At 40.5% G+C, this 23,965-nt stretch overlaps 1 protein-coding gene across 2 annotated transcripts in view; it reads right to left on the reverse strand.

The window, feature by feature from the left end:
* Window positions 1-20,904, reverse strand: part of YWHAE (tyrosine 3-monooxygenase/tryptophan 5-monooxygenase activation protein epsilon) — a 46,735-nt gene extending 25,831 nt beyond the window's left edge. Inside the window, exon 1 of one of the 2 annotated variants that reach the window (XM_037070368.1) lies at window positions 20,719-20,904. In XM_037070368.1, the coding sequence (XP_036926263.1) occupies window positions 20,719-20,782 (64 nt within the window). In that variant the 5' untranslated portion in view covers window positions 20,783-20,904. The remainder of the gene's footprint in view (window positions 1-20,718) is intronic. The other variant, XM_037070367.1, reaches the window with a different exon arrangement.
* Between the last annotated feature and the right edge of the window lie 3,061 nt (window positions 20,905-23,965).

Here is a 23,965-nt window from a genome sequence, read left to right on the forward strand (position 1 = left end):
ATACATCTGGACTGATGTATAGAGAAGTCTTTACTCCCTGAGATAAATGTATATTATTAAAGGAGAATACTTCTTTGAAAGACAAAGATCTGTTTAAAGTAGCAGAGTAAGACCTATACTTTTCAATAAAATGCCACCATCTTTCCCTCACATGGAGTTTTCTATTATCACTTTGTGGGGGCCCGCCAGGCCATAATGGGACCAAGGACAGAGTATCTCCACTGTGAGAATGGTGGATGAACTTGGTTTCTGGTCCCTGGAGCCGGCGGGTACCTTGACACTTTCCTAACCTTCTAGTTCCCAGCCTTGAAAGACACAACAAGATCCTGGCGCAGGTGTCATGTTCCCAGATGGTCATGAGAACTTCTTGCCCTTTTGATAGCTTAAGGGAGTGCACGAACTTTGAAAAACAACATTGTTTCTAGTTCCCTGCAGTCTTGCTTTAGGCATTAACAGTTTGTATTTAAGACAGCTGTTGCTTGAATAAATTCGCCATAATGCCATCAGAGCTTATGGTCCTCTCCATTTTTTAAGTCCCTCGCCTCACCTCGTGACGACGCTTGCTGCAGCGGGCTGCGGCATCACTTGACAATTATTATCTCATAAACATTTCACAAAATAACTAAAAAGAAAGATAAATAGAATACAGAGAAAAGATTCACCACCACAGAGCACCAATCTGCACTAAAAGAGAACAGCATGGGTAAGAGAACATACTGAAGCCATTTTCCCAGGTGCTGAGGAAAACAATATTCCATCCTTTGATGAGAAGGGCAAGATAAACTTAGGAGGGGAGTGTCAATAGTTTAGATTTCAGGAATGCTGCCATTTTATGATTATCAGAGAAACTGTTAATACTGAGAGCTAGGATCTCTGTATAAAGATGAATGACTCTTGGCATGCCCTTCACTTGTATCTACTTTTGGAGTGAATTTTCATTCCCCTAAACTCTAGGGGTCACCACAAGACTTGTAACAAGGGGAGCAATGGGCAGCAGTAGCTCATTCCGGGCTAACCCCCTGAATCTGTCTCCAAGGCCCCATTTCCTGTGACTTCCCAGGGAGCTGACATCAGCCCTGCCTTGGCTCACTTCTTTCCTATAACATTTCTAGAGAGCCGAAGCAGCCCCACCTAGTCTCTCGACTGCTGCTGCTTCTAGCCTCAAAATAAAAATAGGATGAATGGCTCTTACACCCTATGTAGTAAAAATGTGTGTGTCTTCTGGGCTAAAAGGGTAAAAGAGAAGTACAGCAGCAAAGGAAACCCTGATGTCTGCACTTGGCGGAGGGGTCCCAATAAAAAACTGAAACCCAGACCTGTGTGCCTGCAACAGTACTGGGAGAATAATAGCTATATCGAAGACCAAAGGGAGAACGAGCAGACCTGAGATAAAAGAGCTCAGGATGGACAGAGAACTTAAAGTGATAAATGTCTCCCTTAAAATCTGAATACTTAAGTTTAGACATTAACAACTGAAAAGAATCTCTGCCAGAAAATTAAGTATGCACAAAAGGAAAAAGTGTTATGATTCATTCATACTCTAAAGCATGCCATGAAAGCAAAATGTCCTTCACGTGGCATGCACATATTTAACATACCAGCCAGAAAATTATTTTATTCATCTTTAGAGAAGCTTGTAATTTTGAAACAACTCTACCTCCCTTAAGATTATGAAAAGCAGAGAAGCCTGGATATAATCTACTTAGCACCTCAAAATTGAAAGCACAAAAGAGACAATAAACATTTTTTAAACCTTTAAAAGGTTTAAAATCCCGCCCTGGCTGGTGTAGCTCAGTGGATTGAGCACAGGCCTGCGAACCAGAGGATCGTGGTTCGATTCCCAGTCGGGGCACATGCCTGGGTTGCAGGTCGGTTCCCTGCAGGCCAACTCCCAGCAGGGGATGCATGTAAGGCAACCATACATTGATGTTTCTCTTCCTCTCTCCTTCCCCTCTAAAGATAAATAAATAAATAAAATCTTAAAAAAAAAAAAAAACCCAGTCAGGGAAAATACAAGAATCAGCCAGAATTAAAGAATGAATTCTTTAATTCTGAAGAATTAAGAATGCATAGAATTAAGAATCACAAGAATCAAAGAATGCATAAATAAGTGGAATAACAAATCAATGTTTCTGTCTTTAAAACCTATAAAATAAAATAAAAACTTTTAAAAAAGAATTACCATGCCGCCCTGGTTAGTGTGGCTCTGTGGACTACATGCAGCCCTCCTAACCAAAGGGTCAACTGGTTTGATTCCCAGCCAGGGCACATGCCTGGGTTTCTGTCAGGTCTCCCAGTGGGGTGGATGCGTGAGAAGCAACCACATATTGATGTTTCTCTCCCTCTCTTTCTCCCTCCCTTCCCCTCTCTAAAAATAAATAAATAAATAAAACGGGGGGGTCAGTAGTCATGAACTGTGACTGTGTGACTGGTAACTATGCCCAAAGGATAGAGAAAGTGGGCTTCGAAATCATATAACCACCCAAATCTCAGAGGGTTGACACAACAAAGGTTTCTTTCTCACTCAAATGTCTAAGTGAGGGTCTTCCATCGTGGAGCTGTACCTTTTGATATTTGAAGGTTCCCTTGTCAAAAAAGTAAGGGGAAAAAACCCTTAGCTGGATAGCTCGGTTTGCTACAGCATTCTCCCAATATGATAATGTTGTGGGTTTAATATCAAGTCAGGACACATATAAAAATTAACCAATGAATACATAAGTGGTTATCTTTCTCTCTAAAATCATTTTCTTAAAAAAGAAAAAGCAAACAAGTTAAAAATTAAAAAAAATAAAAGGGAAGAAACATAAGATCAGGAATGGATTTTTCACCGCCTCTACAGTTATACCCACAAGGGTAGACAAAAATAGGTTTACTTGTTCATTAAATTGCCAGTCATCATTACCTGTAAGATAAGTTATAAGGATACAAAATAATTAGACCAATAACACAATACAATAATTAAATAAATAAAAGAATAAACTTTTGTGTGTTCACACTGTAAACCTATTTTTGCCAATCCCTGTGTAATTTCTGCTCACATTTCACTAGCCCAAACACAACTGTGATGCCTAAGTAGAAGTTGGAGAAAAAATGGCAGGAACACTATAATGTCTCAACATATTAAACACACACACACACACACACAATATGAAATCACACTTTTAAAAAACTGTCAAGTAAAATCAGATATTATTTAAAAGAGTAGAGATACACATAGAAACTATGGTCAAATAATGCATACCACAACTTTTGTCTATGGTTAATGGCATCGAAGCAACAACTTAAAATGTCCCGAGTTAAATTACTTTTATTGTACTTGATTAAAAAGTATGAAAGGTTTTTGGGGGGGGGAGCGGCACATGGGAATTCCAAGACACTGCCCTGGCTGGGTAGCTCAGTTGGTTAAAGTGTCATCCCCATAACCCTAAGGTTTCAAATTCCATCCCGGGTCAAAGCACATGAAAAAAATCAACCAATGAACACATTAACTAAGTGAAACAACAAACCGATGTCTCGTCGTCTCTCTCTCTAATCGATGAGTAAAAATTTTAAAGCCCTACCCAGTGTGGCTCAGTTGGTTGGAGTGTACTTCTGTGAATCAAAAGGTTCAATTTCCTGGTTAGGCACATGCCCAGGTTGAGGGTTTGTTCCCGTCAGGGTGTGTACCAAGTCAGGGTGCGCAGTAAGAGGGACAACAAACTGATGTTTCTCTCCTTCCCTCGCCCCCTTCCTCCCCTTCAATAAAATCAGTAAGCATGTCCTGCAGAGAGCATTAAAAAATTTTTCCAAGGTACTAAATCTAAGAGGAATTTATACCATACAGATCTTGACTTAAGAATAGTGAAAAAAATGTTTGATTACATTTACACAAGAGAACCAGTTTTCACATAGATACTCCTGATCTCATGAAACCATTAAGGGCATTTCTTTTTTTTCTTTTTAAAGATTTTATTTATTTTTAAAGAGATGAGGAGGAAGGGAGCAAGAGAGGGAGAGGAATATCAATGCCTCTCACATGGTCTCACTGGACACCTGGCCTGCAACCAAGGCATGTGCCCTGACTGGGAGTCGAACCCGCAACTCTCTGGTTCACAGCCCATGCTCAACCCACTTAGCCACACCAGCCAGGGCAAGGGCATTTCTGACAAAGTTCTGTACGTCAATGTCCAGATGTTATGTTGCTCTCAAAGGATCTGGTGGACTTAACCTCCGAGGAATGAGTGAAATTACCAGCTAAGCAAATTTGAAAAATCACTAACATTGTCAGTTCACAGACAACTCAGTGACCATCAACATTCAGATTTCTAAAGTTCAAAATATCTTGGTAGTAAAGATCTGTTGTTAACATTTAGGAATATACAGATAGCAATTAAATATCTTTTGAAGAAAAGTACTTTATCACATTACTGGAAACATCACTTTTGTACCATAAAGCATGGAAAAGAAATTTGACTTGAACAATTTTAAGGGCAAGTATTATCAATTAACCATACAAGAAATTCAGTTAAGCATGGGCAGTCTTAACTGCCATTATTTCCAGGTGATCTTAAATGTCTCTGGGGAGAATCTAACCCAAAGCCCAATCCCTGCCCTACTCTTCCAAGCCAGTCTGCCCCACTCCTCTCCACGCCAGTCTAACTAATCACACTTGAGCAGCCACTTCCAAATCTTTGAAATCAGTATTTTTCTATTCCTCTGTGGCCACAGCACCCTTTCCTGGCAGTGCTCTCATTCCTGCTACTCTTGTGTTCCTTCCTTAGGGGAAACAACTATTTCCTCTAACTCAAAGCTTCCTGGAGGCATTGCTTCCCTCCCTACCCAGCAAAAAAAGAAAAGAAATTCAGTTAAGATCCCTATGAAATATGATTCCTGACAGAGCTACACTCCAATGAATCCATCAGAATAAGCTGGTTACAAAACATTCTCAGCTAAGTTGACTTATCTTGGTGGTTAAACATTAAGTCCATGACAAATATGACAATTTTAGTTTTATCATATACAATTCAGCTATTTTAAATTTGCTCAAAGTTTGTGATACCATCATCACTTCAAAAGGCTATTTGCACTTTTGTGGGTATGCTTCCAAATCTTTTTTTTTTTAAGAGCTCTACAAGATGCTAAAACAAGATTTTCACTTTACTCAAAATTCTAGTTCAACTATTAAATTATTTGCTTTAATTCCAACAGTAAGAAATGTAGAAAGGCTCTAGGGATGCAATAAAAACCTGAGGTTTGTAGCTTTAAGAGAAATGCATCACTTATATTTTCCTATGGAAATAAAATACCATAGCAATAATCACTAGGTATGTTTAGGTAAAACCACCAAAATGTTATGAGATATATCTTAAGAGTTATGTTAAAAATGAAGTTATAAGGGAGTAATTTGAAGTAAGCAGTTTGGCAAGATTGGAAGCCACTCCTGGGATTTTTTATGCAAAGTTTTTAATGGCTTAAAGTGAACAAGATTAATAAACCGACATCTAAGTACATTTTGTGATGAGTACTATGAAACAAACAGGATGCTGAAATAAAAGAGGTTTGGGAAGCCTCTCTAAAGGTTTTCTATTCTAGTAACACTTCTGCTATTCTTAATATTTGTACTCTTCTTAGACCAAAAAAGACACACAAACTTTGTGAAACATAGCATGGTAGAAAAACACCAGCTTTATAAGCCAAAAATATTCAGATTAGATTTTCATTCCAGCTAACGTGTTTAATTACATGGTATTTAATGTGTGTCATTTAACCTTCATGAGCTTGTTTCCTCACAGCTTGGGAGATACCTCTCATTTAGTTATAAACGTTAAAGTGAGATTGCATAGTAAATTCTCTGGCACATAACAGGAAATCAATAATGTGTTAAAAGCATCTCTTTGCTTGCCTATCTTTCAAGATTAAAAACACAACCACACAAAAATTCAAAACAATGTAGGACAGTTCTCCCTGACAGCTACAGCCAAAAATGCCCTCAGTTCCCCTTCTCTCAAATTCCTGTATCACAGAATTTGCTAAGGATAATTCTTATTTTAAGCCACAGTTCTCCTTGATTAAGCCTTCAAACTCCTCTATAATAGTTATTATCATAAATTATCATTCAGAAAGGGAAACTCATTCCCAAGACATCCTAAATAAATCTGTTGACTAAGAAGTCCAAGAATGGACTTGTAAGAGAAATCCTTAGAAATGCTTCTGAAGGAGATGAAGGAAATTCCAAAACCTATCAAATCATCAAAATAGAATATAAAAATACAGAGGCAGATACAAAGAAAAGTGACAAATCAACAAGCTACAGAAACACTAAGAAATCAATTAGGGCCCTGGCTGATGTGGCTCAGTGGATTGAGAATGAACCAAAGGCGCTGTAGTTCAATTCCCAGTCAGGACACATGCCTGGGTTGCAGGCTAGGTCCCCAGTAGAAGGCAAATGAGAGGCAACCACACATGGATGTCTCCCTCTCTTTCTTTCTCCTTCCCTTCCCCCCCTCTCTCTACACAAAGAATCAAACTGGCAACCCTTTGGTTCACAGACCAGCATTAAATCCACTGGGCCACACCAGCCAGAGCAAAACCACACATTTCTAAAGTTTTCTATTAGTCTGGCTAAAATGGTCCAATTTTGTTTTTAAAGTTTTTAATGTTCATAATGTGTCACTGAGAGAGAAAGACATGTTGCTCAACAATATGTATATTACTTCTATGAAAGAAAGCAGCCCTGGCTGGTGTAGTTCAGTGGATTGAGAGCAGGCTGTGAACCAAAGGGTCGCTGGTTCAATTCCGGGTCAGGGCACATGCCTCGGTTGCAGGCCAGGTCCCCAGTGGGGACTGCATGGAGGCAACCGCACATTGATGTTTCTCTAACCCTCTTTCTCCTTCCCTTCCCCTCTTTCTAGAGATAAATAAAATCTTTTAAAAAAGAAAAAGTGTATATTATTCATATCAGGAAACTCATTCACATTAAGCATCTCTGAAATTCAATTTTTTTAGCCAATGGTTTGTCATGGTGCAACTGGTAGCAATTATCTTTATTAGTGTTACTTAAAATAACTATGCATGTTATACCTATAGCATGTTGGAGTCAATAATATGAGGTGTGGTCCCTGGCTAAAGTGGCTCAGTTTGTTAGAGCATCATCCCCTAACCAAAAAGGATGCAGGTTCCATTTCTGCTTCGGGCACATACCTAGGTTCAGGTTTTGATCCCTAGTCCAGGCCTCGTATGAAAGGCAACCAATCACAATGCTTCTTTCTAGCATCCATGTCTCTCTCTCTAAAAGCAATGAAAAACATGCCCTCGGGTGCAGGATGATGATGATGATAGTATGTTTTTGTTTATAAATGCATTGGCACTGAAGTTCTGAAAGTATATCCAAATTGTTGACAAGTATTTCTGGAAAAGCAGAGTACTTGTCAGTATTTACTTGATATGGCTGCAACTTTGTTTTTTACACTTAAATTTCACTTTTGCAATAAAGATAAAACAGGAGGGGGGAAAAGTGTACACATTTTAACTGCAGTTCAAAATTTTCAAATACCTGACTTCCGCCAAGATGGAGGCGAAGGTGGAAACACTGCACCTTCTCCCACAACCAAGTTTAAATACAACAAAGGTTTAGTAAACAAAGACGCAGCCAAAGAACAGAAAATTGAACTACACGGAAGTCCAACAACAATGAACCTTTCCACCGGGACTGGTAAGAGGGGCAGAGCCACCTAGCTGGTGTAGCTCAGTGGATTGAGCACGGGCCTGCAAACCAAAAGATCGAGGGTCGATTCCCAGTCAGGGCACATGCCTTGGTTGCAGGCCAGTTCCCAGGAGGGGGCCAGTTCTCAGCAGGGGATGCACCAAAAAGCAACCATACATTGATATTTCTCTCCTTCTCTCCCCTTCTAAAAAAAATTAAATAAAAACTTAAAAAAAAGAGGGGCGGAACCAGCAGCAGAGTGGGGTCGGGCAGGAAGGATCCCCCCCAGACCCAGGTACACAGGCAGACAGAGTAGCTGCGCAGACCCAGTGAGGGTGTTGGGCAGGCTGACTGCGATCACACATTCGCACGCAGATAAACCAGCAGAGGAGCAAGCAGTGAGACAAACAGCGCAGTTCCCAGCGGCGAACCCAGTGAGGGCAAGGTGGCGGGCTGACCATGGCCGCACATTCGAGTGTAAGGGGACTGACCGAGCAGCCCCAGCAGTGGGAGGAGGCAGAGGGGACCGCCACTGCTTTCCTGTGACCCCGCCCCCACATACAGCATCACAACCCAGCTACTGAGTTGACCCGCCCTGGTGAAAACCTAGGGCTCCCCTCCTCTACGTAACAGGCACAAATAGTCCAAAATATGGCTCAAGAAGAACTCAAAGCCCCAGAGCCGATAACTCTTAGCAACCAGGAAATAGCGAACCTCTCAGATGCACAGTTCAAAACACTGGTGATCAGGATGCTCACAGAACTGGTTGATTTTAGTCACAAATTAGAGGGACATATGAAGGCTAAACTAATTGAAATGAAGGAAAATGCACAGGAAACCAATAGTGATAGAAAGGAAACTGGGACTCAAATCAAGGGAGCCGACCAGAAGGAAGAACGAAACATCCAACCAGAAGAGAATGAAGAACCAAGAATTCAAAAAAATGAAGAGAGGCTTAGGAACCTCCAGGACATCTTTAAACGTTCCAACATCCAAATTATAGGGAAGGGGGAAAGAAACAGCCACAAGTGGAAAACTTATTTGAACAAATAATAAAGGAGAACTTCCCCAGTCTGGCAAAGGAAATAGACTTCCAGGAAATCCAGGAAGCTCAGAGAGTCCCAAACAAGTTGGACCCAAGAAGGAATACACCAAGGCACATCAAAATTACATTAGCCAAGACTAAAATGAAGGAGAGAATCCTAGAAGCATCAAGAGATAAGGGGACAGTCACCTACAAAGGAGTACCCATCAGACTGTCAGCGGATTTCTCAAAAGAGACCTTACAGGCAAGATGGGGCTGCAAAGAAGTATTCCAAGTCATGAAAGGCAAGGACCTACAGCCAAGACTGCTTTATCCAGCAAAGCTTTCATTTAGAATGGAGGGACAGATAAAGTACTCCTCAGATAAGATCAAATTCAAGGAGTTCATCCTCACCAAGCCCTTATTATATGAAATGCTAAAGGGACTTAGCTAAGAAAAAGATAAAAAATATGAACAGTGAAAGGACAACAAACTCAGTTATTAACAACCACACCTAAAACAAAAGCAAACCAAGAGGACAGCTAGATCAGGAGTGGAACCATAGAAATGAAGAACACATGGAGGGTTAGCAACAGGGGGGTGGGAGGAGGAGAAGGGGGGAGAAGGTACAGAAAATAGCATAGACAGTAGGTAGAAAATGGACAGGGGGAGGGCAAGAATAGTAGGGGAAATATAGAATCTAATGAACCTGAGACATGTGGTCATAAACTAAAGGGGGGGAATGGTGGGGGAGGGAGTGTGCAGGGTGGAGAAGAATGAAGGGGGGAATAGAACAACTATAATAGTATAATCAATAAAATATATTTTGAAAAAAAATAAAAATTTTAAATACCTGAGACTTTGCAGCAAAAAGCTATGTACTATACATTCATTAAGTTGGTGGTACTATAAAAGAGAACAATGGGAGCACAGAAGCCAAACCTTTAGGTTCACTTACTTTGACCAGAAATATCCCACTTCTCAGAATCTCTCTTAAGCAACCCAAATTACAGAAAATTATATTTTGGATATAAGTTTCATTGCAGTATTACTAGGAATATTCTAGCCAAGAACTCTTTTAGAGTTTAATTAATGTTATATAGCCAATAAAAATATTTACAAATAATCCATGATATCAGAAAAAGGTCCATAATAAAGCTAAGAAAAAACAGATAAAGATGTATATAAAACAAAAAGATTGTATATTATATAAGACAAAACTTCAGCACAGAAAATACCAGATATTTTAAGTTTTCTTCCCTCCTCTGACTCCTCAAATTTTCCATGAATATATATAATGTATATACACATCACATTTACATTGAAAATACAGAAGATACACAGTACTAAATACTTGAGCTGGAATATATCCAAGCTGCTCAAGCCATATTTTTTTTTAAGATTTTATTTATTTATTTATCTTTGGAGAGGAAGGAGAGAGGGAGAGAAACATCAATGTATGGTTGCCTTTCGTGTGTCCCCTGCTGGGAGTTGGCCTGCAGGGAACTGGCCTGCAACCCAGGCATGTGCCCTGACTGGGAATCGAACCGCGATCCTCTGGTTCGCAGGCCTGTGCTCAATCCACTGAGCTACGCCAGCCAGGGCTGCTCAAGCCATATTTTAATGCAATTTAACCACAGCTATTTTTAGTAATGCTTGTCCTCCTAAATTCCTCCGTGCTTTAAAAGTGTCGGTTAATTTTAAAAATCAGTTTCAATTTTTAAGCTTAAAAACCTGAATAATGTCAAACAAATAAAAGAAGTATATTTTAATACTTTAAATCACATCTTGCTTAGTGAAGTAAGTCTACCTGGTCTACCCAGACTTAACCTCTAAAGTAAGAACAAACCAGATCCCTTCCACCATGAGGGGAACAAAACAAAAAGGCACCATCTATTATCCAGGAAGTGGGTCCTAACCAACCACCACACCAAATCTGCTGGGACCATGATCTTTTGCACTTCCAGCTTCCTGAACTGTGAGAAACAAATTTCTGGTGTTTATAAGCTACCCAGCCTGTTATATTTTGTTAGGGCAATCTGAATGGACTAAGACCAAGTCCTCATACACTGTAAAAATGTAAACTGCTTTAGAAAAATTGCTCCTCAAAAGTTTAAACAGAGTTACCATATGACCCAGCATATCCAATGTCATGTACAATACCAAAGAGGAATGAAAACATTTGCTCCACCCCACACACAGAAAAAGAGCAAACCATTCTCCTAATCAGTCTTCCAAATCATGCAGAAGAGAAATAGACCGCTAAACAGAATACTATTAGTGTTCCAAAATTTTTAGCTTTTAGAAATGTAGAAAATTAAAGTGGGAAACCATTAATTCAGTATAATAAACAAGGATAAAAGATAAAGACAAAAATGACTAAAGCCAGACTTACATAGCATTCTGAAATGAGGAAAGGTGAAGGTCAAGAAAGTCATAGGAAGAAAAATGCAACAGGTTCTACAGTTCTGAGTGCAGAAAGGTACCATCCCCACAAGTCTCAAAATGGGGAACAGGAGGGAAATTTCCCTTCACCAAAACTAAGATAACTCCTCAGAATTTAAGATACTCTGTCAGGCAGCCAAATGTGTTTAGCTGTAGTACAGAGGAAATAAGGTAGTAAGTAAGAGGTTGGGGGTGGGGATGGTAAGTGACCTAAGACACTGATGTATGAGGGGGGGAAAAAGAAAAAGAGCTCCAAGTCTAAATCAAATCTCTTTTCATAGTTTTTGAGGAATTAGAAAAAAACATCTGAAAATTCTGCTTTGGAATACAACAACAAAAAAGGAACAAAAATAACCCTCACACAGTTCAGAAGAATTACACTGTTTATTCTGTTATCTATTTTGCTTATTTCCCTAAGTCTTTGAACAGCTAAGAAACCCCAATTGATACTTCAGCACTTTTAGAGTAGTACATTTAAAAGTCGTAGAGAAAAAATGCTCAAGCCACAAAAATATTTTGTATTAATACTTTTTGAAAAAATCTATAAACACAAAATCACAGCTGTTGTGATATTTTCTAGTCAAGAGTACACAATGTTTTGAAATGTCCATGGTAATCCTATTATAAATTTTTACTAATTAATTTACAATTTACTTTGATCAAATAAAATCACAAATTCTTAAATAGGTCACTTAACATTCTACAACACAAAAGTGCTTACAACAACCATTTCAAGGTCCTAGAAAATCCTTAAGACTAACCACCATAGATTAACTAGTATTAATTAGTATCTCTTAATCACAACTCACTCACTGTCCAGGGCTTATGCTAAACCTTTAGAAATCACATTCCACAAAATCAGTTACTATACAGGTATTCCCCATTTTTTGAAAGTTCATATTAACACTTCCTCTTTTATTTTTCAATCCTCACCCAAGGACATGTTTATTGATTTTAGAGAGAGAAGAAAGCAAGAAAATCACCCAATATGTACCCCAACTAAGCACTGAACTTACTACAACCTAGGTATGTGCCTAGAGCAGGGATCCAATCCACAACCTTTTAGTGAAAAGGATGACATTCCAACTGAATCACCCAGCCAAGGCAACACTTCACTTTTAAGGAACACTTACATTATGCCCTCCCTAGCGTGGCTCAGTGGATTAAGCACCAGCCTGGGAATTGAAAAGTTGCTAGTTCGTTTCCCAGTCAAGGGCACTTGCCTCAGTTGTGGGCCACATCCCCAGCTGGAGGCACTCAAGAGACAACAGATAAATGTATCTCTCACACATCAGTGTTTCTCTCCCTTTCTCCCTTCCCCTTTCTCTACAGATGAATAAAAATCTTTTAAAAAATCTCATAATGTGGCCCTGGATGGTGTAGCTCAGTGGATTGAATGCAGGCCTGCAAACCACACCATCGTGATTCGATTCCCAGTAGGGCACATGCCTGGGTTGCAGGCCAGTTCCCGGCAGGGCACACACCAGAGGCAACCATACACTGATATTTCTCTCCCTCTCTCCTTCCCTTCCCCTCCAAAGACAGATAAATAAATAAAATATTTCTAAAAATTAAAAAAAAACTCATAATGTAAGAAAGACTTACATTATTGGTGCCTATCTCCACTAAATGAAAAAAATCGAAGAGGATTTTCACTTTTAGGAAAAAGGTGAAAAGCAAAAAGAACACTCAAGCACTTGCCATTAGTGAGGCAGTACACACCTAGAGCACGGAGAGTGGCAGACAAGCTCCTTACTGTGACCTACACTCAGCATCAAACCACCATAAGCTTTGAACCATTTGAACCATGTCTATAAACGTTACCCACTTACTTTGTACATCCCTTAGCAAAATGTGTCCTAAGGCAATTGTTTCTTCACTTTAAGCCACAGGGGGCAAACACAAGGCCCATGGGCCAAATCTAGCCCTCCTTCTTGTTTTATCTAGCCCTCCTTCTTGTTTTATCTAGCCTGGCACCTTGTTTCTACCTAGCAGTAGTGCTGAGCTCTCCCTTAACTGTTACACAGTCCTAAAATTATATTCAGCCCTTTGAAGGCAACCACAAAGCTGATGAGGCCCTCCAGGTGAAAATGAGTTTGACTGAGCACAGGACTGCAAACAAAAGGATCGGGTTCGATTCCCAGTCAGGGCACATGCCTGGGTTGCAGGCCACTTCCCAAGCAGGGGACACACGAGAGGCAACCATACATTGATATTTCTCTCCCTCTCTCCTCCCCTTCTTCTCTAAAGATAAATAAAATCTTCAAAAAATTGTTATATATGAATGGAAAGTTTAAGCACTTTTCATATTACTTCAGCTAGAGAAAATCCTGACTTCATCACAAATCAAGCCTATACCAATGACGGATCTGCCCAGCTATTGTGATAGATCATTGGAAGAAGAGTAATAAAGTTGAATAAAATTTCAAAAAAGATAAACCAGGATCATGGTCATTTGTACTCTAAACTACATGGATTTGATAGTCTAAAAAGAATAGTCATAACAAAGTGTGGGTCAGAGTGCTTCTGGAGAAGTTCTGAGCTTAGGATAGACTACTAAGACCTAACTATTTCGGGTTTTTTTTTCCAATTTGTTGATTTGAGAGAGAAACAGATAGAAACATCTATTTGTTGTTCCACTTATTAATGCATTCAATGTCTGTTTTATGTGCCCTGAAGGGATCAAACCCACAACCTTGGTTATTCGGGGCAAAACACCCTTAGCAACTGAGCCACCCTGCCAGGACTAAGTCAAGTATTTTTAAACACAGATCAGTTCAAGGTAGACATACATAAAACCAACATACTTGGCTTTGACAGTATCACTCAGTGACTATTTCATATGCCAGCAAGTTCTATTTTCAGCAAACTACCATACCCTTGGCTTTTCCAGTTCCCATTTGGAGGACTAGGAGCAGGAAACTTTGCCTCTAATTGGTCCTAAGTTCTGGCAAATGTTGACTTCATTTAAGAAAGAAAACCAATCTGAGAACTTAGATGTACATCTCTGTGGTAGAGGCATGGAGAAAGCTTAAGAAACTTTTGTTATCAATCTCTAAACAAGACAACTAGTGGTAACAGATGGCCTTAAAATAAGTTGACTACAGAGGCAAGTTTGCAGCTCAGGACAATCCCAGTTTATACATACAGCACTATTACAAGTTTATATCCCTTCATTTCAAGGTATCCAGATTTGGATGATAAATTATGACCCTTTATTATTTATGGCTCTTATTATTGGGTTAGCCAAAAGGTAAATTTGTTTTTTTCTGTAAGAATGAACTAACACGTTCATTCAAAACAACTGTTACATTGTATCATGACAACTGTCATACCAGCATGCATTTTTTAAAAACTTACCAAAATTGGTGAATTGTTGTGTAGCCATTTTAATTTTGAAGATCAAAGAAAATACACAACATTTTCGGTATATTATGCTTTATTATTTCAAGAAAGGTAAAAATGCAACTGAAACACACAAAAAAACATGCAGTATGTGAAGAAGGTGCTGTGACTGATGGAACATGTCAAGAGTGGTTTACGAAGCTTGGTGCTGAAGATTTCTCACTAGATGATGCTCCACAGTGTGTGTAGACCAGTTGACGATGATAGCAATCAAATCAAGACATAACTGAGATCAATCAAGCGTATACCACACGGAAACAGCCAACATACTCAAAATACCCAAATCAATAAAATTATTGGCAAAAATGAAAAATGTGTTACTTTACTGAAAAAGACACAGACTTTTATAATACAATTTAGTAAATTTAAATGGACTTCTGAAATTGTTTTAGGAATGTGACTGGCATGAATATTTAGTTGAGTTCAAACCAGAGTTATGTAACAAACCAATTTGTCAACTTGGGTATCAGTATTTAATTGTATCAAACTGTTAACTGACCATTTCAAAAACAGTCAACAGTCCTGACTGTATCTAAGTTGAGTAGAGCACTGTCCAGATACACCAAGATTCTGGGTTTGATCCCTGGTCAGGGCACACACAAGAATCAACCAATGAACACCCAAAAAATGGAACAACCAACAGATGTGCCAGTCTCTCTTTCAAATCAATAAATTAAAAAATTTTTTAAATTATTATTTATTTATTTTTAAAGAGAGGGGAAGGGACAAAGAAAGTGAGGAAGTGAAACATCAATGTGAGAGAGAAAAACACATGCAGGAGAACCAACTGATTGGTTGGCTTTTAGCAAGCCTCCCGCCCCCAACAAGGGGGCCTGGCCCAAACCTAGGCAATGTGCCCTCAACAGGGATCTAACCAGCAGTGACCTTAGGTTTTCCAGGGCAATGCCCAACCCACTGAACCACACCAGTCAGGGATAAATAAAAAAAATTTTTTAAAGAACAGTGAACTGCCCTGGCGGCCATAGCTCAGTGGATTGAGCACAGGCCTGCAAACCACACGATTGCGGTTCAATTCCCAGTCAAGGCACATGTCTGGGTTGCAGGCCAGGTCCCAGCAGGGGACTCATGAGAAGCAACCATACATTGATACTTCCTTCTCTCCTTCCCTTCCCCTCTAAAAATAAATAAATAAAATCTTAAGGAAAAAAAAAACAGTGAACTATTTTCTGTTGCTGTTCCTCACTAACCCTTAATGGAATCTGTTTGACAACTATCTAGGCTATTGCTTAGAACATTTGTGAATCATTCACCAACCTTTCTCTCCCTTCTAAGTTTTCCATTTACATCAGTAACTTAAGCGCTAAATCCATTAAGACAAAGGTGAAGGAGGAAATGTTTTTTTCAAAAGTACTTTACAGAAATGCATGGCCTTAGCCATATCCCAATACAGACATTATGGTAAACCAAGGAAACTATATGCAAGCAAACATTCTGAAATTACCTAAAATCCTCATCCTAACTTCACTGTGCCTTGAAGTGGTTTTTTAGAAAAGTATGAAGATATTTTATCTACTATTTCAATAGATACTAGTCAGTCATAAACACAAAGACATAGTATTTGAAGTAACTGCTAAAGAAATACGCAGTTCTACCACCACCCCCAGGGCACCATCTTAATTACACATAGGTCTTTTGTGAGTGGCTCAGGAGAAAATACTGATCTGAAAGTCAATTTCTAGCTTTGCCATTTACTAGTCAATTAGTCATGTGATAAATATTCTCAAATTCACTTTCCTGAAGCATGAAATGGCAGTAACATTACCTACACATCAATGTTACATGAAATAAGTAAAAATTTTTGTGAATGTGGTCTATGAAGAGTGAAGTTCTCTCTATATATGACATTATGTAATTAAAATTTTAAATTTTATCCTATGACTGTCATTACTATTTAAATACACACTTTTCTTAAATCTAAGGTATATATATATATATATGGCCCTGGCTGGTGCGGCTCACTGAATTGAGCACCGGCCTGCAAACCAGAGTCGCTGGTTCAATTCCCAGGCAGGGCACATTCGTGGGTTGCAGGCCAGGTCCCCAGATGGAAGAATGTGAGAGGCAACCACACACTGATGTTTCTCTCCCTCTTTCTAAAAAATTAAGTAAAATATTTTTAAAATGTGTGTGTGTGTGTGTGTGCGGGCGCGCGCGCAAGCTTTCTAAGGGGTGGTTAAGGCAGGGGAGTGTAACGGGGAAAATGGGGACAACTGAAATTGAACAATAAAAATAATTTTAAAAATATATTAAAGCTTTCAGATAGACTTCTTAAAAATTTAAACCTCATCTGTAAAATTAGATACACTAATACACTGGGCAGAAATTTCACTTGCTGTATGTACCAGGTTACAGAAATTTTAAAAACACATTCCTTTGACCAAGCTATGAAACAATTGAAAAAGCATGTTTATATAGACCTTTAATGTGTTTCCTTGTACTTACCGAATCTGTATTTTGTTCAGTTTAATACTTGCCATAAAGTATTCTTCCCCTACTAGAATTCAAATTGAGATCTTTTCATATAAAGTTGAAAATGGGTGTCTAAGAATGTCCACAGTAGTAAGAATTTGACTCAAATTGTAATGATTCATAATTACATTATATTAAGCCAACATAATAGATTGAAGTATGCATAATACTATACAAAAAGTCTACAGTATACACAAAAAAGAATCTGCTTTAAATATGAAGACTAAAAGCTACGAGTAGGAGAAATTTTAAAAACTGCATTAAGCCAATTCTGCTTATACTTAGGAGAAAAAATATACTCAATAAAGTTAGCTCCATTAACTAAAATAGCAATTAATTCCAATATTAAATAAAATAGCAATAAAATTACTGCCCTACAGTCAAGAATTGATAATTAGCTTGTTTTTTAACTCATTATTAAAGTTAATTTACAAGACATACTAACAAGTTAATTCAAAACCCCTCACTAACACAGTAGTAAGTTAGAGATGAGGCTGTGGTACTGGTAAAGGACAGCTCTAAGTAGTAACTCTAAACAGCTGTATTCCTCATGTTGATGCATTCATACAGAGTGAAATCAAAAGTAACCATCAAAACTTATATGAAGCCAAGCATTACAGTAAGAAGGTGAAATAACAAAACCAGCAAACAGTGTATGCTGACCCCTCTACTCTCAAAAAAAAAGTTAAAATACTCACTGTCCCACCACCCCCATAATCTCCACTTTTCTGTACTATCGTGGTTCACGTAGATGGGACAGTAAGATTTAGTTCGGGAATGCTATAAGGTCATGGACTTCCTTAATGTGGCTAGGAATGCTATAAAAACTACCCCTCAGACTACTGACTTTAAGTGATGCAATGCTAGTTTAATCTTCAAGGGGAAGAGCCATAGCCTCAAATCTCAGTATTTCCTATCTGTAACTCAAAATTGTTCTCGTTTTGAACACATCTTTGCTCTTCCTCCAGCACTTTTTAAAAAATCCTCACCCAACTATATGTTTACTGACTTTAGAGAGAGAAAGGGGGAGGGGGGGAGAAAGAGAAACATGCGACAGAGAAACATGCACTGGTTGCCTCCTGTATGCATCCCGACGAGAGCAAGGTTCAAACCAGCAGCCTTCTGGCATATGAGCTACCCAGGCAGGGCTCCAGTACCTTTAAATAAATCATACAAATTAATTCCAATTCCCCAGGGTAGAGTTAACTGATGCCACAAAGAAGTTTAAATATTAGATTCAACATAGCATGCAAAATAAAAAATGAAGGTACTGCAGGAACAATGAGAAAAATCAGTATTTATATCCAAGTACCCCAAATCACTCAAACACACTCTCACCTTCTTTCAACACACTTGATGAATGTGTGACTAAAACTATGGGATCACTTTTTGTCACCACAAACACTGAATTATTGTACCCAAAAAGGAGTGGACACAAGTAGTCTGATTCCTGATAACTGTCTTCCTCTTCTTCCCTTCCCATGAATCCCTCTCTATCTTGTGCCCAACAGTCACAGGAGTTCCTCTCTACCTGGAAGAACCTACTTCCTTCCCCCTTTAAATTCTAAAGGAGAAACCCAAGTACATATAAAGATGTGGCTCTATCTACGGAGTGCTATATTGAATAACCAGTACAGATTTGGTAAAAAAAAAAAAAACCCTCATCACTCAACCTAAAAATATGATTATCGCTAAAATGTCACTTATATGGAAACTACAATCATAGGTTTCCAAATCAGTTCTCTAAACAAATTTTAAAAAACCTCCTTCCATGTCCTTTTTAGTTATCAAGAGTCTAAAATCTCTACTGAACAGAAAGCCTTCAAATATAATTTCAAGTTTCCTCCCAAGGGCACTAGCAGACTAAGAGGGGAACCTGTTTGGAACATGAGGGGGGAAAGAAAAAAAATTGCACTAAGAAGACACCTACTTGTGTTTGACTTTTAAACATGAAATAAAGACAAATCTGACCTTGAGCTGTACTTCCCATCTTACTCCCCTCCCCCTCTCAACAGGAACCTTATTCAATACAAACAGCAATTTAAGGACCTACAAAACAAAATTTAGTGCAATATCTTCCCCAAGTTTGAGTTTAAATCCTTTTCTCCTAATTTTCAAATTCCTGAATCCTAATATATGGTACTAGCCCTGAGGCTATTCATGTGACAAGCATTCAAGGAAAGCAATGGTCCTACAGAACATTTTGAAAAATAAGTGGTCTAGTAGTTAAGAAAAACTACTACAGATCAATGGCACTTCATTCCAACCATGTCCGAATAGCATTACAACCAGAGAAATCACATACATTTTTTGTGTGTTTATAATACTACATTTTAACGGATATGGGGGTAATTCAAGTACCTCGGTCCGAAATGGGGGGAGGGGCAATTTTTGAAAAGCAGCAGCCTGAAGTCACTACAGAGAAACAATGGACAATTCGATAAAGTTGTGGATAATGACGAAAGAATTTTTATGGCCAACGGAGCACTGAACCAAGAAAAATTGTTCAAATCTGTACATAAAACCATTTATTCCAAATGGAGAGAATGGGAACCCCCTTATTCAAAATCCCAAAACCCAAGCCTCAGCTGAGCGCTGGGATAGGTTAAGATACCAAATGAGGTACGAACATGCATTCCAAGCCCGGGCAGTCAACCAAAATGGAGTTACTAAACATTATTTGAAATAATTTTATTTTTCAACAGGTCTTTCTCCATTTGTCACAATGGTGCGTGGAAACAGCCAAGTCATTATTTTCACGAAGTGGTAGACTGAGACACAGGCACCGGGAAAGGACTCCGAATCATGGTCTCCTTGTTTCCTGCTCAATGTTCTATCCAACAGAACTCACAGCTTACGGAGACACAAAATTATTACAGGGACTGCGAACTCTCCGGGGTAAGTCCACGGAAAGGGGGTGTGAGGAAGGTTTCCCCAGGCCTCCCCAGAAGAAGGCGAGGTCGACCGTAAACCCTCACTACGGTGTGCCGGCCTAAGGGAAAGATACACGATCGCATCTCAGCCTCCGCCCAAGGATGAACTGCAGTGATTCCAACCCTCTCCCCTGCCGCCGCCTCAGGCGAGGCTGCCCTCACTGCACTCCCAAAGACCTCCGCTCGCTAGGCTTCTCCTTTGTGAGACTCCACAGCCGCCGCCCCACATTGGGCCTCCGGGGAAAAGCCACCGCCCCCAACCGCCATATTTCCCTGAAAGGCGCCCGCATTACAGCTCCTGGTCGCCACTCTCCCCCAAGTGGCGGGTGTTTCTTTCCCCATCACCCCACTCAATTGTTCTCCGCATCCCAGAGACCGGCCAGAAGCTCTCCGGAGAGCTCGGAGAAGCTCGCTCGGAGACAGCACCCGCCATCTCCACCCCCCTCCCTCGCCGGGGGACTCGCCCTCCCCCCAGCCGCCATTTTACAACCAACTCCTCCACCCTATCGCCTGTGCCTCTGGGCTGGCGAGTGTCTGCAGCTGAGGACACTTAAGGGGTCAAATTCCTAAGCCCGAGGCCTCCCACCGCTCCCGGAGACCACAGGCCATTTCCTGCTTCCCGAATCCACGTCCCCGGGACAGGCTCGGAGACGATGCCGCCATTTTGTCTCCTGCTCCCAGTCTGTGGGCGGCGGCAGAGGGTCCGAGAATTCCAGCCCCCGGTTGACCCCCCAACTCACCGTCGTATCGCTCAGCCTGTTCGGCCAGCTTCGCCTGGTACACCAGATCCTCCCGATCATCCATAGCGGCAGCGGCTCCGGCAGGGTCTGCGCGACGGATGGAAGCGGATAGCGTCTCAGACTCTCTCAGCCTCTCGCTCCGCGTCCGAGCAGCAAAAATGGCGGCGTCTCAATCCGGGACTTCCGCCTGCGCACGCGGACAACTGCTCAGCTCTATGGCAACCGCTCCCTGGCAACTGGCGCGGGGGGCGGTCCGCGAGCTCGGCGACCGAAGAGGCTGGAACCTGCTACACGCCCCTCCTCCGGGGAGTCCTGCTGGTGCGGGAGATCCTAGGCGGGAACTGCGACTTCGGGAAGGAAGGGCGACCCGGAGAGAACGAAAAAGGCCTGAGGCGTGGCCGGTCTGGATTGCTCCTGAAGAGAGGAAGCCAGTGAAAGCGAAAGGCTGTAACGGTTTTTTAATGCCAGACCTTCCTCCCTGAAACCAACTCCTCTTTCACCGTGCCCTTGTTTTCTCAGCCGAACCTAGCCCCAGGCCTTTTCCAGACTTTTTTAACCCCGGGGTAAAGAGTTGGAGCCAGCTCTAATTGGTAGGGGAAGAAGAACTCCAGTTTTCACACTTCGGCCTTACCCTGGCCAATCGTTTTCTTCTCCTGTGCTTTTGCCTTCTTCTTGGGTTTAGGCCCACCGTGGATAGGAACAGGGTAGTTGTCAAAGAAGCCTGGTCTGCAGCGCAGGGTGCAGAAGACTGGGACCGACATCCCATTGAGATTGAGAAGACAGGAAGGAGGACCTGGTTTGTTTTTCGTCCCAGTGGCTTCCCAGCTGCTTGTACTTGATATGACATCGGTTGCAAGACTGAAGCTCAGATAATTAGGACATAACCCGTGTAGTAAGATCTGCAACAAATGTAGAATAAAAAGCTTAGAAATAAATTATTAAGAGCCTTGGACGACAAGCTGAGAAGCTTGCACCTTATTCAGTGGGCACAAGAAAGCTATTTTTAAATGATTTTTTTCATGGAGGATGATACCATCATCATTTATCCAACAACATATACTTTAGAAAGATTAATAAGTATGGTATAATAGTGATTAGAGAAGAAGATAAATTATGAGGCTATTACACTAATACAGGCAAGAGGTAATGGTAGCAGTGAAAATAGGAAGGAAAGGGAAAATAGGAGTACAGAGAGAGGCCACAAGAGTTTGTAGCTGATGGGATCTTGTGAGGGCCAAAAAATTCAAGTTGATTTTCCATCTTCCCCTCCTGAGTCACTAGAATAATGAATGGCAGTACCATTAACAAAGAAAGTGAGGGGAGATGGTAGGAAAGTTTGCTGGTGAAATACAGAGAGGACAGTTCCTTTTAGCGCATGTTGGTTCTAAGATTCTCAAAGATCACCCATGTAGAAATAACCAGCATAGAACCGGGAAAAAAAGGGAGGATGGCCTTCCCACCTGATGGGAAACTGCTGTGGAAGCAAGTAAAAGTGTGGGAAGGTGGAAGAGGACCAAACACAAAACCTTGGAAAATACCTACTTTAAGTGGTGAAAGCAGAAGATCCCAACAAAGGAGACTGGGTGGCCCCTTACTACATTACAAATTAAGGCCCTTCACATTTTAAACAAATGTCAAATTTCAATAGTAGAAGACAGACTCAAAATACCTGGGTTCTACTCCTAATTCTATAACTAAATAAATACACATTTACTTATTTATACCTCCAGCAAGTGATTTCACCTCTGAAGATTCATGTTCATGGGTCAAGTTGAGAAACTAGAGACCATATGTTAAGCCATAAAACAAGCCTTAAGTGTTAAAAGACTGAAGTCATTCAAAATATATTTTCCTAGCACAATGGGGTAAAATTAAAAATTAATCACAGCCCTGACTGGTGTGGCTCAGTGCATTGAGTGCTAGCCTGAGAAGCAAAGGGTTGATGATCGGATTCCCAATGAGCACAGGTGCCTGGGTTGCAGGCCAGGTCCCCAGTAGGGAGCGCACAAGAGGCAACCACACATTGATGTTTCTCTCCTCTTCCTCTCTCTCTAAAGACAAATAAATAAAATCTTTTTCGAAAATTCACATTTTTTGAAATTCTAGCAAGTTCCAAAAAGCAAAACTTCAGTTTGCCACACACTGAGCACTGTATTGAATCCACATGAATGAAATGGTAAAGGCATAACCCACTGTAGCTGATGTATACAATACAGGTTATGCGCAAGTACTGCCACAACTCTGTTACGTAAGGGACTTGAACATCTGCAGATCTGGGTATGGGAGGGGTGTCCTGGAACCAATTCCCTGCAGATGTAGGGGGAAAACTGTATGTGGAAATTAAATAACAAATAAAAGATGAGTCAAAGAAGAAATCACAAGGGAAATTAGAAAGTGCCTTGAGATGAATAAAAACTAACACAATGCAGACTCAGAGAGAGCAGGATGACAGCTAAGGGGGAGAGTTTAGGGGATGGAGGGACTGAGCAAAAAGGAAAAAGAACTCACGTACATGGATAACAGTGCAGTGATTATGGGGGGAGACGGGTATAAGCAGACTAATGGTAATGGGAAAAAATAAATAAAACCCACAATGTACTAAAAATTATGAGATACAGTACAAATAGTGCTGAGATGAAAAATTTTAGATATTATTTTTATTTTTAGAGAAAGGGGAAAGGACGGAGAAAGAGGGGGAGAGAAACGTGGATATGTGAGAGAAACATCGATGAGTTGCCTCTCATATATGCCCCAACCAGGGACTGGGCTCACAACCCAGGCTTGTGCTCTGGTCAGGAATCTAACCGGAGACCTTTGACTTTGTGGGACATCTTGGTGGTCCCCTAGAGAGCTTCAGATGGGGGCTAGTTGCCAGAAGAACCAGCCATACGATTAGAGGACGAGACCTTTCAACCCCACTTACTGACGACCCCCAGGGATGGGGGAGAGGCTGGAGACTGAGTCAATCACCAACGCCAGTGAACACGCCTAGGTAGTAGAAGCTCCAAAAAAGCCCCAAACGATGGGATTCAGAGAGCTTCCGGGTTGGCGGGTGCAGCCACAGAGCCACAGAGGGACAGAAGCTCCTGTGCTTGGGACCCTTCCTGCCCTTCACCTACGTGCTTCTTCATCTGGCTGTTCATTTGTATCCTTTACAATATCCTTTATAATAAAGCCATAAGAGTAAGTAAAGTATTTCTGACTTTTGTGAGCCATTATAGCAAATTATCAAGCCTGAAGAAGGGGT

The sequence above is a fragment of the Sturnira hondurensis genome, unplaced genomic scaffold, assembly GCF_014824575.4.
Source record: "Sturnira hondurensis isolate 20B ecotype Veracruz unplaced genomic scaffold, ASM1482457v3 Scaffold0018728, whole genome shotgun sequence".
In the NCBI taxonomy this organism is placed as follows: Eukaryota; Metazoa; Chordata; class Mammalia; order Chiroptera; family Phyllostomidae; genus Sturnira; species Sturnira hondurensis.